Source organism: Chlamydomonas reinhardtii, chromosome 5, assembly GCF_000002595.2.
Source record: "Chlamydomonas reinhardtii strain CC-503 cw92 mt+ chromosome 5, whole genome shotgun sequence".
NCBI lineage: Eukaryota > Viridiplantae > Chlorophyta > Chlorophyceae > Chlamydomonadales > Chlamydomonadaceae > Chlamydomonas > Chlamydomonas reinhardtii.
The window spans coordinates 976,358-991,406 of NC_057008.1; the positions used below are offsets into that span (position 1 = coordinate 976,358).

General features: G+C 65.9%; 3 protein-coding genes across 3 annotated transcripts in view; 2 read left to right on the forward strand and 1 right to left on the reverse strand.

Annotated features, from left to right (window-relative positions):
- Nucleotides 1-611: 611 nt before the first annotated feature.
- On the reverse strand, nucleotides 612-10,937 carry CHLRE_05g246750v5 (uncharacterized protein). Its single transcript, XM_043062525.1, has 9 exons — nucleotides 10,391-10,937; nucleotides 10,078-10,123; nucleotides 9,791-9,824; nucleotides 8,839-8,954; nucleotides 7,920-8,528; nucleotides 7,366-7,665; nucleotides 6,634-6,776; nucleotides 3,341-6,320; nucleotides 612-3,045 (listed from the first exon to the last, which is right to left on the reverse strand). Exons 1-9 carry the CDS (start codon nucleotides 10,669-10,671, stop codon nucleotides 1,174-1,176), a joined length of 6,381 nt encoding a protein of 2,126 aa, XP_042924622.1. The 5' UTR covers nucleotides 10,672-10,937; the 3' UTR covers nucleotides 612-1,173.
- A 310-nt stretch (nucleotides 10,938-11,247) lies between these two features.
- Nucleotides 11,248-12,499, forward strand: CHLRE_05g246752v5 (uncharacterized protein). The gene has a single exon (XM_043062526.1). It carries the CDS (start codon nucleotides 11,652-11,654, stop codon nucleotides 11,862-11,864), a length of 213 nt encoding a protein of 70 aa, XP_042924623.1. The 5' UTR covers nucleotides 11,248-11,651; the 3' UTR covers nucleotides 11,865-12,499.
- Nucleotides 12,500-12,547: 48 nt separating this feature from the next.
- Nucleotides 12,548-15,049, forward strand: part of CHLRE_05g246753v5 (uncharacterized protein) — a 5,432-nt gene continuing 2,930 nt past the window's right edge. Inside the window, exons 1-3 of the mRNA XM_043062527.1 lie at nucleotides 12,548-13,396; nucleotides 14,082-14,231; nucleotides 14,741-14,890. Coding sequence (XP_042924624.1) covers nucleotides 12,666-13,396; nucleotides 14,082-14,231; nucleotides 14,741-14,890 — 1,031 coding nt within the window. The 5' untranslated portion in view covers nucleotides 12,548-12,665. The remainder of the gene's footprint in view (nucleotides 13,397-14,081; nucleotides 14,232-14,740; nucleotides 14,891-15,049) is intronic.

The window sequence follows — 15,049 nt, forward strand, 5'->3', positions numbered from 1 at the left end:
ATGGGTTTCGTGCCAGAGGATGCTCTAAGTGCCTTCTCTCGTGAGGAGTTGTGGTTGGTGCGCCCGCCTGCGGGGCTTGCGCCACCTGTGTGGGATGTGGTGTGTCTCGCTGCTATGTCTGCCCTGGACTTTGGTCGGCAGCGTATGGTTATGGCCGGGCTGGCGGCGCGAGCGAAGCTGCCATCGGCCCGGGTGCTGAGCATTGGACTTGCCGTCGTAGCTGACTTCTGGGGTCGGCTCCAGACGTTTGTGACTTTGGGTATCAGGCCGAAGGGTGGGGACACTGTGCCGTCTGCGCATCCTTTCATCTCTCGGGCTGTTGGTGACGGCATGGTTTTGCGCTTGCCGTATGACGCTGATTCCCCGCCTCCCTCGCCGTGAGAGGTTGTGCGTGGTTGGTGGCTTTGTGTGTGGGCAGGTTGCACGCGTGGGCGACCGTTCTAGTACCTGGACGCTTGCGCCCTGGTTAGTGCGTGCGCTGTGCGTGTGTCCTGCGTCCTAGACGTTTCCCGGCACTTCTGTGCCTAGGCTTGTGACGTTGAGGCACAGCGGTGGGGCTCTGGCGGGTTGAGGCTTGGCTAGGACTCACTGTGCGCGGAGTCACACGGACTTTGCCCGCGGGAGGGTTTGCAGCAAAGTCGGGGTTGGTGGAGTCATGTTGGGCCCTGATAGCATGTGATGGCTCGGCGTCTTCGGGTGCTGGGACTGTCCCCTCTGTAACATCCGCATTCATAGCTCCGTGTCTCCGTGTTTCCCGGCACTCACGAATCCAAAGCAGACTCATCTTGGCTCCTTATCACAATCTGCATCATCACCTCTACTGACAGCGAAAGTGCGCCGTCGGTGACGTCTGACACGCCGGCGCTTCCACCACCCCGGCTCTCGGCGCGCTCAACTCAGCTATCACATTCAATCATTCTGCCAGGGGACAGTGACCCGGCCGGCCGTCGCCAGCACATCAGGCTATCAGAGCTCATTCAATCAATATCCACTCAGATGACTTGGTGACATAGCAAAAACGTCTTTGAGCACGAGAGTGACGCCACACATGCATATGTCATGCCGCCCGCCTGCCCCGCAACGATCCAACCGGTGCCTGCGCCCTTAACAAAATTGCAACACCCCTGCTGCCTAATGACTACCCGGCTCCGCCTCCTGCTGACTCCAATCCGCTCATCGACCCCGCCGGGCGGCCCCAGCAGCCCTGACGGCCCCCGCAGCGGCCCCGGCGGCGGCGGTGCGAGGCAGGTATACGATCTCATCGGCCCCCTCCTCCTCATCCGCGTCCGCAGAACGTCCCTCCTCCCCGGCACCAAGCTTTGAACTAGTCCGCCGCTGCCCCTCCTGCTGCTGCCCCTCCTGCTGCTGCTGCTGCCCCTCCTCCTGCTGCTGCTGCCCCTCCTGCTGCTTCTGCTTCTGCCCCTCCTGCTGCTGCTGCTGCTGCTGCTGCTGCTGCCCCTCCTGCGGCTCCTGGCGCTGCCGCGGCAGCTGCTGCCGCCTCCGCAGCCTGTCGCTCAGCCGCCGCCGCTGCTCCGCGTCCGCCAGTCCCACCACCTGGTCACACGCCGCCGCGTACAGCGCGTGCAGCTTCCCGGGGGTCAGGTCGACCAGGCCGGCCCCGGCCCCGGCGGCGGCGGCGGCGGCGGCGGCGGCGGCAGCAGCCTGCAGCGGAGTGCCGCCCACGGCACCTCCGCCAGCCAGCAGCTGCGCTGCGGGCGCGTCGTGCTGCTCTCCCTCCTCCACCCCTGCCTCTCCCTCCTCCACCCCTGCCTCCCGCTCCGCCTCTTGCTCCGCCTCCTGTCCTGCACCCTGCTGTGCCTGCTGCTGCGCAGGTGGCCCTTCGAACGGCTCGGCATGCTCGCGCCGCGACTGCGCTCCGTCGTCCCTGCTCTCCTCCTCGTCCCACTCCCCGCTCTCCTCCTCTTCCTCCTCCTCCTCCATACCCACAGCAGCCTCGTCCCCTTCCTCTTCCTCCCCGCGCCGCGCCTCTTCCCCGGCGCCTCCCCCCTCGCCCTCCTCATCCGCCCCTATCCCTCCGCCCGCGTTGCTGCCGCTGCTGCTGCGGCCGTCATCGTCGCCGTCGGCGCCGAGCCGCTGCGCGTTCTGCTGCCGCGCTGCTAGCGCCAGTGGCGGCGATGGGCGCAATACTAACTCCTGGTAGCGGTTTAACACCAACCACTCCGGACCGTCGCGAGCATACCAGGGCGAGCCACTGGCGGAACCGCCGCCGCCGCCGCCACCGTCGGCGCCGACGCGACTGCCCGTGGCACTGGCGCTGGTGCTGATGCAGGTGCGAGGGCTGCTGAGGCGGAGGCGCTCCTCCCGCGGCTCTGCCGCCGGCCAACGGCGGCGGCTCCCGCTGCTGCCCTCCGCGCCATCGGCAGCCTCTGCGCCCGCGGGTCCCTCACCCATACCCCCACCCCCACCCCCGCCCTGGCCCTCGCCGTCCCCGCTGCTGCTGCCGTCGGACCCCCACCCAGCCATCACCGATGCGCCGGTCTGCTCCCAGGCCGCACCCGCACTCTTGCTTGCACCCGCACCCGCACCCGCACCCGCACCCGCACCCGCACCCGCACGCTTGCTTGCACCCGCACCAGCAGCCTGTGGCCGCGACATGCCTGGCGCCGGCGCTTGCCCCACTGCCGCACCACTGCGCGCCGCTGCCGTGGCCGACGCCGCCGGCCTCGCCGCTGCTGCCAGCCGCTGTGGCGACGGCGCTGGGGGTGGTGGCGGCGCGTGTGGGGGCGTGTGTTGTGGTCGTTGCTCCTGTGGCGCCGGCTGTGCGGGCGCTAATGCTACCGACGCCGGCGCCGCCGCCGCTGCTGCCATCGCAGGCGGCTGCAGCTGTGACGCGGCGGGGTGGGTGCCGAGCTGCGGTGACTGTGGTGGCTGTGACGGCTGTGGCTGTAGCGGCTGTGACGGCTGTAGCTGTGGCGGCTGTGGCGCCGGCGGCTGCGGCCCAGGCTGTTGGCCCAGGAAGGCTTGCACGTGCGCGTGCAGTCGCTGGTGTGTGGAGGCGAGGTGCGCATGAAGCCCGTCGTGCAGCTGTGGGTGGATGGTGGGTGGAGGGTGTGTGAATGCGTAGGTAGTTAGGTCCCAGGACTGCAAAGGGGGCCAAAGTGCCGTACATGATGGAATACACGGGCACGGCAGGGGTACAGGCAGGCACTCCGGCCATCCTTCCCAATTGCGCTTTCCAACACACAGGCACTTTTTGGCACTTTGCATGCACAGCAGTACGGTACCCAATAGCGTCTCCCCGCCAGTTCTCGGCCCCGCCCCGCCGGCCCCTTCAGCCCGCCACGCTCGCGCCTCCAGCCGCACCCAGCCCCTGCCTCACCTGTGACGGCGGCGGCTGTGGCAGCTCGCGCACCGCGGGCTGGCGCTGCTGCTGCTGCTGCTGCGCCCCTGCTACTGCGGCTGCTGGTGATGCTGGTGCTCCTGCTACTGCTGGTGCTGGTCCTTGCGGCAGTGGTGGAGTTGCGGCTGCTGCCGCCGCCGCCCCGCCATGCCCCACCTCCACTCCTGCACCTACCTGCGCAGCTTCTGGTACCGCTCCCGGCGCCGCCGCCGCCGCCGCCGCCGCCGCCGCCCGTGCCGGCGCCGCCACCGCCGCCACCACGTGTGCCGCCCGCACCATCTGGTACCAGTTGGCCCTACCCGCCTCGGCGGCGCTACTGCCGCTGGGTGTCCCACCGCCGCCTCCGCCGCCGCCGCTACTGCCGCCGCCGCCACCGACGCCGCAGCGCATGAAGCACTGCCGCCCTGCGGCCGCCGCCCGTGGGTGCCTGTACAGGCCCGACAGCGGGTGTGTCCTGTGGCGGCGGCGGAGGTGGGGAGCAGGTGGTGCTGGCGGCGGCACTGCCAGGTCCGGTCCGCCTCCACCACATTGCCGCCCCGCCCCACCTGCTGCTGCTTCTGCTGCTTCTGCTGCTTCTGCTGCTTCTGCTGCTGCTGGTGCTGCCGCGTCCCCCGTAACCTCGGTAACCCCCCAGGCTTCCTTCAGCTCTGTGTCCGCTGTTTGCGACAAGGCGCCGCCGCCGCCGCCACCACCGCCGCCGCCGCTGCCACCGCCGCCGCCATCACCGATGCCGCCAGGAGCTGCGCCAGCCACGTCCTCACCCGCACTCGACCTCATATCCACACCCGCACCCGCACCAGCGCCCGACCTCGCACCGGAATCCGCATTCGCGCCCGCATCTGCGCCGGCGGCGGCGGTGTGGGAGATGTAGTCGCGGACATGGGTGCGAGTGGCGCTGCCTCCTGCTGCGTCTTCTGATCCAGCCGAGCCAGCCGCCTCGGTGGCGGTGCTGCCGCCGCCGCCGCCGCCGCCGACTGCATGCCCGCCAGGAGGAGACGAGAAAGAGTGACGCCGCGCAAGCAGTGCGGCCGGCACCGGCGGCAGCGCTGACGGCGAGGGCGGGTCGCCGCCGCCGCCTAGCCCGCCGCCGCCGCGGCTGCTGCTACTGCCGTTCGCTGCAGCAACGGGCGTTCCCGGCAGCGGCCGTACCGCGGCACGGCCTCGCCGCTCAGCGAGCTCGCTGCTACTGCTGCTGGGCGAGGGTCCCAACGCCAGGGTGGCGGCGGCACCGTCGCTGCTACTGCCGCCGGTGGTGCTACTGCCACTGTCAGCAGCAGCCGTGCCCCCAGCAGTAGCTGTTGTGGCAGGCCTTGCCGCCGCGCCCTCGCCTGCCCTGGCTGCCCTGGCTGGCCTGTGGGCGCTATCGGCTTCGTCGCCACCGCCAGCAGTAGCAGCAGCCTCAGCCTCAGCCGCAGTAGCAGCCTCCGCCTCCGCCTCCGCCTCCAACCCAGCCTCAGCCGCAGTAGCAGCCACAGCCTCAGCCCCAGCCGCAGTAGCAGTCGCCCTGGGCCGCACGGGAGTGCCAGGCAGCTCCCGACGTCTCCGCACCGAAGTGCTGGTGCTGGTGCTACTGCTGGCGGTAGCGCCGGTGCTTGCACGGGTGCTACTGCCGCCAGTGGGGCCTGGGGTGCTGCTGCCGCCAGCGGCAGGCGTGTGCGGCACGAGCGCGGCGGCAGTAGCAGCAACTGCGGCCGCTGACTGGTCAGCGCCCTCATCACTCGCTGCTGCCCCTGCGGGTGCTGCACAGACTGAGTCATCCCGACCGCTGCCGTCGTCACCACCGCTGCCGTCGTCACCACCGCTGCCGTCGTCACCACCGCCGCCGTCACCACCACCGCCGCCGCCGCCGTTGTCGCCACTACTGCCGTCGTCACCACCGCCGCCGCCGTCACCACCGCCGCCGCCGTTGTCGCCACTGCTGGATAGCAGCACCGCTGAAGGCCGCTGCTGCGATGATGATGGTGGTGGCGGGGACGACGCGGCTGTGGGTGACGACGGCTGCGAGGATGAAGGAGCCCGCGTGGCTGAAGCCGCGGAAGGCGACGGCATCTGCTGCTGCCCTTGCTCCTGCCCCTGCCCTCGCTGCTGCTCCCGCTGCTGCTGCTGCTGCTGCTGCTGCTGCTGCTGCTGCTGCTGCTGCTGCTGCTGCATCAGCAGCTGCAGATGCGGATGCGTCCGCTGCCGCTGCCGCTGCGCCTGCATCTCAGGTGGCGGCGGTGTCCGCGGCGGCGGCGGCGGCGGATCCCGCTGCAGCGCCTCCACCCACGCCGCCCGCTCCGCCTCCGTCGCCAACACCTTCAGCGGCCCCTCGCCACTGCTCTGCCGCGTGCGTGTCCGCATCACGTGAGCCACCTCCTCCGCTTTCCTGGCCAGGAACTCATCCACCAACTGCCTTCCCTCACCCGCCAGTGCCGCCGCCAGCTCGTCCAAGTCAACGCCGCCGCCGCCGCCACCGCCGCCGCCGCGGTCGCGAAGCTCATCGTCTGCTGCTTCTGCTTCCGCCACCGCCGCCGCCAGCTGCTGCTGCTGCTGCTGCTGCCTCAGTTGCTCGAGCCACTCCTCCTCCTGCTCCTCCTGCGCCTCTATCGTGAGGTCCTCTTCGCCTTCTGCCCCGCTGGCGTTGTTCAGCTCCTCTTCCTCCTCCTCCTCCTCCTCCGCCTCCTCTTCCGCCTCCTCCTCCTCCTCCTCCTCCGCCTCCTCCTCCTCCACCTCCTCCTCCGCCCCCTGCTGCTGGTCCCCCTCCACGCCGCCGTCACCCGCGGCCCCGCTGCCGGCACCACCACCACCACCACCACCATCAACACCAACACCCGCCGCAGCGGCGCGCCGGCGCCCCCTGATGATGCGACCCAACAGCTCCGCCGCCTCCTGCAGCGACACCAGCGGCAGCTGACCACCACCAGCCGCCGTCGCCGCCGCCGCCCGCTCATGCAGGAACAGTGCCAGTGTGTACAAGTCCCTGCGGCGGCGGCGGCGGCGGCGGCGGCGGGTGTCAGGTGGTTGTAGGTACGCTATGTGTCGGGGCGATGTCAGGGTGGTGGTGCAGTGCCACCCACCATGCAATTATACCCGCTGCTTTCCAGCACATTCATGGCTCGCGTACAGAGAGGACGAGAGCCAGGAGCAAAGCACCTCAGGAGCAAGCTGCCATCAGTATTACCAAAGTGCTGCGCGGCCTATTTTTTTAAATGTAATGCCAAGTGCCCAATTTATCACCAAGCACTCACGCACCCAGTGCCCAATCAACAATCTATCACCAAGCACTCACGCACCTGCGCAGGCGCTTGGCTCGCAGCAACCAGTTGCTATAGACGCCGCGGTCGAACAGGTAGCCGCACGGCACTGCGCAGTGCGGGTGCACGTGTTCGTCCAGGGCGCGGGCGCTGCCGCGCTCCGCCGCGAACAGGCCCAGCACCTGTGTGGTTGGGTGGGCGGGTTTGAGTGGGGTTGGGTTGGGTTGCAAGGTTGGGTTTGGGTGGGTGGATTTGGGTGGGTGGGTTTGGGTGGGTTTGGGTGGGTGGGTTTGGATGGGTGATCAAATGGGTTTGGGTGGGTGGGAGGCACATCGACTGCAGGAGGGCAGGAATGCGCATGCAGGAGGCAGGTGTGCGGGAAACAGCGCCGAGACGGGGAGCGTGGGGACACACATAAATACGCACACACACACACACGCGGTACACACACACACACACACATGTACACACACACACACACACACACACACACACACACACACACAACACACACACACACACACACACACACACAACAAACACACACACACACACGCACAACACACACACGCACACACACACGCACACACATGTACACACACACACACACACACACACACGCACACACACACACACACACACACACACACGCACAACACACACACACACACGCACAACACACACACACACACACACACACACACACACACACACACGCACAACACACACACACACACACACACACACACAAACACACACACACACACGCACCATGTACAGCGCCTGGATCGCAAACTCGGTTGGCTCCGGCAGCTGCGCCCTCGAGGACGGCGGCCCGGCGCCGCCGCCACCGCCGCCGCCGCCACTGCCGCCGCCGCCGCCACCGCCGCCGCCGCCGCCACCGCCGCCGCCGCTGCTGCTGGTAGCGGTGCTACTGCCGCCGGCCGCTGCTGCTACTGCCGCCGCCGGGGCGGTGGTGGTGAGGTGCTCGGGGACGGGGCGGCAGTCCATTGCCACGTGCATGACTAATGCCTCGTGGACATAGCTGGGCATGCGGGACAGGCTGTCAGCCTGACAAGGTGGAGATACAGATTTGGTGGCGGCGTGTGAGCGATTGAGGGAGCGGGGGCGGGTTTCGTGGAGGCGCTGATGGCGAGAGGTGATGTCGGATAATGGAAGGCTGCCTTGCAAACGGATGTTGGGAAGTCGGGGTCACCTATCACCACCCAAACCACCACCCAAACCACCACCCAAACCACCACCCAAACCACCACCACCCCAAAACCTCCACAGCAACCACCCCACCACCACCACCGCCACCTCACCTCCGTTTGCAGGATCTTGAGTGCCCTCATCGCCGTCTGCGCCCGCGCCTCTTTCCCAGGATCCGCCAGCGGCTGCGTGGGCAGAACCATGGGTCCGAGCGGCACCGCCACCGACGCCGATTCAAACAGCAGGTCCGCACTCAGCGACACACCCTGCGCCTCCTCCTCCGCCTCATCCTCATCATCACCACCATCGCCGCCTGGCCCACAGCCGCCGCCGCCGCCGCCGCCGCCGCCGTAGCTGTGGCCGCTGCCGCAGGCCTGGCCCGACCAACAGCACCCGCACGCGTCGCACGCGGCAGTAGCTGCACCAGCAGGGGCACCGGCAGTAGCAGCAGCAGGGGCACCGGCAGTAGCAGCACCACCAGCAGGGGCGCCGGCAGTAGCAGCAGCGCCTGCAGCCTCGCCAGCCCCTCCATCCGCCGGCACCCCGCACGCGAGGAGGAGGCCGCCCAGCCCGCCGCAGCGGCCGCAGCCGCGGTGCGACGCCACGCGGCAGGCGCGCGCCGCCGCCGCCGCCACCTGCGCCTCCAGCTCAGCGCTCTTGCGCAGCTCTTTGGCGATGAGGACGCAGCGATAGCGGCCGCCGCACATGCACACCAGCCAGAGCTGCACAAATCAGATGTGGGCGGGCGCGAGAATAGCGTAGTAATGATGGTAATAGTGATGACGATAGTCATGATGAGGTAAGATTTGAGAAGGTGAGCGCATCGGGCTGTTCGGCCGTACTTTTGCGGCTTGCTTGCGCTTGCAGCGGCTGGATCGATTGATTGATTGCACGCCCACCTGCCCACTACTTCCCAATCTGCTCGAAAACCAGTCGGCTGCCGCTGTAGCTCGAAAACCAGTCGGCTGCCGCCGTACCCAAAAACCCTAACTACCGCAACGGAAACCAAGCACCCAAGTTCTGAAACCGTACCCGGATGGCTTTGTACAGCAAGCGCCGTACGCTCTTGGACAGGCTGTCCGCGCCGTAGATCTCAATGACCAGGTCCACGTCACTGCCCGCGATGTCCGTACGGTGCGTGAGGGAGCCTGCATGTACGGGTTGCGTGGGTACGTGCATGTACGGGTTGCGTGGTTGCGTGGGTGCGTGCGTGGAGGACGGTGGCACCATGCGTGCAAGGCATGCGGCGGCGGGCGGCACGCGAGGTGGCAGCGCATCTGCTGACCTCCATGCGGCCGTGCTCGGCTAAGTGCCTTGTGACGGTATAACGGAAAAGGGCCCTTCGAAGGCGCCAGGAGCGGGAAGTGCCCGCGTAACAGTGCTCGGGAGTGAAGCATCACGTCACTGTGTGCCGGCACTACTGCTGTATAAGCACACCGCTGAACTCCTAAGTACAAGCAAGAGCAGAGAGTGATGAGAAGCAAGTTCCGTTGTAAGAACGGGTGGTCTTGTGTGGCGTGGGCGGCGGTGCGCGCTCGTCACGACACGGCACAAACACCAAACACACAAAGCTGAGCTGGTGGAAACCGGGTTGCCAGGCAGCAGGCCACGAGCTAGTCGGGTCACGCAAGCCGCCATGCCGACCGGCTGGCACAGTACGATGTTGCTGGGACGGGTGCCCCAGGGCCGCTGAGTGCCGCAGGTAGGGGCAGCGCAAGGTGGGTGCGCCGGGGGCCCGTACCGCATGCCGATGCGTGGATCGGTCGTGGCATTCGATTTGCGCTATGTTTGCTATGTTTGCAGGATGGGCCCCGTGTTACTGATGCCCCCAAGAGATGTTCCCTGGGTTTCCAGGTCCCGCCAGCCCTCTTCCGCCCCCGGAACCCCAGCATAACCCTGGGCAACACACGCTGAGGTTCCAGTGATCAGCAAGACAGGGGAATGATTGCGACCGCACTATGCACCAATGCGTACGCGAACCCACCATCCAGCTTAACGGTGAGGTCCCCCAGGTTCCACTGCGCGGCGGAAAATCATGTGGGGGCGGGGTGTGCGGGGTAAGAAACCGGCGGTTGAGTCCTGTCATGTCGGAACTCACAAGCGCACAGCAGGTCGCAACCGCATTCGGCCCTTGTTCGGTCAGCCTCAGGGCCCCCACATTTGATCACACGCTCACACCCGGCAGCGGTGCACTGTCCCAATGTTCCGTTTAACAAATTCCTGCCTGGACCCAAACTCCCAACGAGCGTAATTACGACGGTAATCCCTTACCTTGCCAATCGCGTATTGGAGCGCCTGCCGTATGTCGTGCACAAACCTGGATGGTGCGGTGTTGCACATTGCGAAGGCACGTCAGGCACGGTAGGCATGGCAGGCACGGCCCGGGGATGCCCCGGACACGCACGCAATCCAGCAGCAGCAGCAGCATCAGCCACCCGTTGCTGCCTGCGCCTCCATGGCGTCCGTGTCCGCAGTGACATCACCCTGCCCCTGCATCTGCTGCGGCTGCTGCCCTCCGCATTCCCCAGCTCGTGCCAGACTCGTGGCCCTTGGACAGCCGCTGGCCAGGCGGGCAGGCACGCACCGGTCGTAAAGCACCCGATGCGAGGACGGCATGGCGTGGCTCCTTACATATTCCTGTAGGGCCGGCTCCAGCGCCGCCGCCAGGTGACGTGGCAGCGCCGGCACCTCCCGCAGCTTGGCTCTCACGGCGGGAGCAGCATGGCCGCTGCCACCGCAGGTCGGGCAAATGTCGGCGGGCCGCGGCGGCGGGTGCACCGATGCCATGTCTTCAGCATCCCGCCGGCCAGGGGGTCTGGTGGCGGTGCCGCCCATCGCCGAGGCAGTCACAGCTGCTGCTCTCATGGCTTAGGTGGGGCTGGGAAGGTGCCTGGGCCAAGGGCGCCTCACCGCGCGACAGGAAGGGCCTCGCGATGCCAAGGCGATGTCCTCAGGCGCCAGGACGTGACTCTGTAAACCATCAGCGATCTGGCGTATGTCGCCTGCTCAGAGTTCATACACGACACAGAAGTCTCGTGCCCATCTTATCTTTCACTCATGATAAAGTCAAGCTTCTGACAGCCGATTTCTAGGTTTAAGGATGTGGCTGCTGCGACATTTTGCAGCTTTACTTCATGTACACATAATGGGCAATGTGCGCCTTGAAAGTGAGCAAACTGCGAGCGACCTCAGCACCTCGCCGGAAAACTCCCGCGCGTTCTGATCAGCCGTGCACGTCCCCCATTCCAACCCCTGGCCAGTGGCCGAGCCCCCGCCCCTGCCAGCTCATCACACAACCCGAGCCCCGCCTACCAGCCGTGGATCACCTTGCCATGCTAGCATCGCCCCCTCCCCGCGTGCTGCTGCGAGCTGCGCTTAAGGTCGAGCTGCTGGTGCGATCTAGGATTCTATGTCTATCCGCGCACATTTGCTTTATATTATGACGGGCCTTGCAGCAGCGCAGACTCCCTGAGACCCTTACCCCCTTCTCCCCCGGAAACTCCCGATGGGATCCGGGAGCAACACTTGAGCTCAACACGTTCGCTTGGTGCCGGTGACTGTTATAAAACACGCTGCCGGTGCAAATTCCCCAGCCAAACCTCTGCTTGTCTCGTGAGTCACGACAGCACGCGGGGGCGCCCGCGCAACACCAGTCCACCCGCTGCAGTGCCAATGTCTTCCACCCAGGCGGAGGTGCCTTGCGCGGTCGAGCCTCAGGGCATCGACGAGATGCGGGCACTGGTCCAGACTGGTCACTCCCCCTGGTCAAGCCTGTTCTACCCGCCAAGCAAGTGGCGACACACGAGCTGACACGCCGTGACGCCGCCCCTGGTAGGTAGTGCGGGATGTCGAACTCGTGCTCGTTGGCATCCTCCGACGCACGCTCGCGGCCCGAGCCGCCGCATGCGTGGCATGGCGCTGATGACGACGCTGCGTGCGGCTGGTGCTTTGGCTCTGACATTGACGGTATGGAGCTAGCGGCCGTGTCGGCGGCCGAGCAGGAATCCAGCCAGGAATCGGCTGCTGCATCGGCGCTGGCGTTTAAGGCCCCCGCGTAGCCTGCCGTCATGCAAGTCATGCAAGCCATGCTCGTATACATGTATGCATGTGCGAGCCCTGTCGGCATTTGCCATGCGAAGGGCGTGTGGAGGATGTCACGGTCATATCATCACAGCGCGGAGCTGGTCCTTATCAATACTCCGTTGGAGCAGTGTACACGGGAAGCATGTATGTATGATGTCCCCAGCCGTGGATGCACCGGATTGAATTGGCCTGGGAGCATTGGGTTCCAACTCGTGTCGTGTCACAGGTCCGCACACGGGTCCGCAGGCAACGTTTTAACGTTTTGACGGTACGTTTTGACGGTACGCGCTTGCCCCCAGTCCGCCTTGCAAGGTACCCGCACGGCAGCGGTCGCAGTAGCTGGTCCACACAACCCATCTGCAAGTTACGACATTGGGCGGCCCGCGGAGCCCGCGCCGAGCCGCAGCTGAAGGTTGGGGGGAGGCGGTTGCCTTGGATCATGAAGCCGTTTGGCTTTGGATCTAGACTCACCGAACCGCGCCTGGAGTCCTGCAGCCGACATGCTATACTCCTTATACGTAAGTCTTTGCGGTTGAGTGCTCTAAAACTGGCCCACACGCACTGCGCGTGAAGGAATGGGCGGAGTGGCAATAGTCTGAAAAAGTACGCGTCTGCACAAAATGTGCATTTGCAGCTTTTATTTGCACTGTAATTTAAATCGTCAGCGCCATCTGCCCTGGAAGTCTGACGTTGTCGGCCAGACTGACTTTTATACAAGCGGTGGGAGCTCGTGTGTGTTCACGCGTAGCAAGCAACATGATTCCACATAGACCACAATGATACCAGGCCACAAATGGCTGGCCCTGCTTACGCTCCTGGCGTCGGTCCACGCATTCCTCGCGACCGCGGGCCAACCAGTAGCAGCAGAGCCCGCGCCGACTGGACTGGGAGCTGCCGTCAGCAATTTGTTCTCGCAGAAGGTTAAGCTGTACTTGGAGTCGCTGCCGGAGGAGCAGCAGCAGCAGCTGTTGCAAGGTTTGCCGCCCGCGCAGCTTGCGGACAGGCTGCGGCCTACACTGAGATTCCTTTACGAGGATAGCTACACAATTGTGACACAGCATGGATTCATCGTGCCGGAGCTCGGCGAGCTCTTCGTGGACGAGGGCAGCATGCTCTTTGGCAATATCAGCTACGTGCGCAGCCACAGCAGCGAAATCTCGTTCGAGCAGGGCCTGCGGCTGCTGCTGGCCACCCTGCGCTCGTTTGACCCAACACGCTTCACCACACTTCTCACAGCCTACCCCATCTGCCGACGCGCGGTCACCGCGCTGCTATTGGAGCGCTTCCTGACCTCGGGCAACTTCAGCGATAGCGAAGGGCAGCTGGTGCTGGGCATCAGCACCCGCCTGTTTGAGTTGCACCGCCAGGCCGCGCAAACGAAGCGCATCGTGGAGTTCTTCCATGTCTCAAAATCAGGCGGGACGAGCTTCTGCCAACTCGGCCGGCTGAACGGCTGCAAGACGGAGGGCTTTGATTCGCACCGGAACTGCCTCATCACTTACTTCAGGTGCTGAAGGGGGTTCTGAGCAGAGGAAGAGGGCGTAAGCAGGGGTAGGGGCTACAGCTACAGCAGCAGCGGGGGTGGGGGGGGGGGCGCAGCATTGTCGGGGAGGGCACGAGGGCCCCGAGGGAACCGGCATGCGTGGTCGGGGTCATTGCAGTTGTTGTGGTGTGGGGGAAACGGTGACATGGGTTGGGATGCGGAGGCCGCAGTCGAGAGGGGCAAGGGACACGTGTGGGTGGCCGAGGGGGGTGGCGGGGAGAGGTAGGTTAGCTTCCGGCATGGGTAGCATGGCCGCACGGCACCACACGGCAGGGCAGAGGGTGAGTGGGCGAGTGGGCTTTGGGCAACCGGCATGGGCCAGGCCAGGGGGAGGAGTGACGCAAACACGACATGCAGCAGTTGCGGTACCCAGGCGCAGCACAGCTCGGTGCGGCGGCCGTGTGTGGGCGCGTGTGCGAGTGGCAGCAGCGGGCTCTGCAGACGCGTAGTCGTCGACGGGAGTTGCTGGATGGCGTGTTCTGACGCACCCGCGGCCGGACGTTCCCCTACCATTGAACGTCTCCCCCATTTGATAGGGAAGCATTTCCGGTTGCGCCGCCCTCACGCTGTTGCGCTGCCCTAACTAGCCATGCCCCAATTTAGTCATGCCTGAGAACCTCCCTCCCCTCCTGTGTCCGCGGGCACGCAGGGACCACCCGCGCTGGACGGTGGCGGACGCGCTGCCTGCGCTGTCTGCGGCCACGCCGGGCATGCGGGAGCCCTGGTGCGCGCGCTTCGGGCGGCAGTACTCGTTCAAGTGGCACTGCAGGGCGCGGCGGCAGCACATGACCAAGAACAGGTGGGGAATTGGGGGGAGAGACGCATGTGGGGCGGAAGAGGAGGGGAGGTGTTGGACGGGGGACGGGTTCGTTGGGCGTGGGGATGCAAATTTCTGGGTGGAGGAGTGGGTGGGTACTGGGTAGGTGGCTGGGTATGCACGAGCCTTTGGAGCGGGAGGCAGGCAGGCAGCGCACAGCATGCCGTGTGTGAGCCTCGCATGGAGCTGCTGAGCACGGCCTGGAGGCGGAGAGGACTGCTGAGGGTGCGACATGTCCCGCCCTGTATTCACCCCACGCACCCTTTACGCCTCCCCTGTCCTCCCTCGCCAACTCCCCTCCCCTCCCCTCCACCTGGCTGGCTGTCCGATGATGATGGGACTAAGCCATTGGGCTCGGGCATATAAGTCCCCCTCCCCTCAAGTCTTCATCAGTTATTGTTGTCCCCATGGGACAAGATTGCCCATCGCTCACCATTTCCTTAGCGACGGTAATCATGCATGTCACCCCGTCCCCCTCCCCTGCTCCACAGGTTCAACATCTACGCCAACGAGCTGGTCCTGCACGACCAGGCCAACCTCACCGGCAGCGGCCGCTCCAGCTGGTTGGGCGTGCACCCCTGCCGCGAGTTCCTCAACGTGGTCATCTTCCGCGAGCCAGCGGAGCGCGTGGTCAGCCACATGCAGGTGGGGGGTGGGGTTGGGGTGAAGGGGCGGGGAGGGGGTGGAGGGGGGGGGGGTGGAGGGGGAGAGGGGAAGGGGGAGAGGGGAAGGGGGAGGGGATGAGGGAGAGGGAGGGGTAGGTAAACTAAGCCAAGCGGAACTAGCGGGGCACAGGCAGA

Excerpts from the sequence above, each read along its gene's own strand:
- CHLRE_05g246750v5 (XM_043062525.1), bottom strand. The coding sequence starts at position 10,671 with ATGAGAGCAGCAGCTGTGACTGCCTCGGCGATGGGCGGCACCGCCACC. Across the intron at positions 6,321-6,633 it reads CGAGCCAAGCGCCTGCGCAG|GGACTTGTACACACTGGCAC; the intron begins GTGCGTGAGTGC and ends CCGCCGCCGCAG. Across the intron at positions 3,046-3,340 it reads CACAGCCGCCGCCGTCACAG|CTGCACGACGGGCTTCATGC; the intron begins GTGAGGCAGGGG and ends ATCCACCCACAG.
- CHLRE_05g246752v5 (XM_043062526.1), top strand. The coding sequence starts at position 11,652 with ATGTCGAACTCGTGCTCGTTGGCATCCTCCGACGCACGCTCGCGGCCC.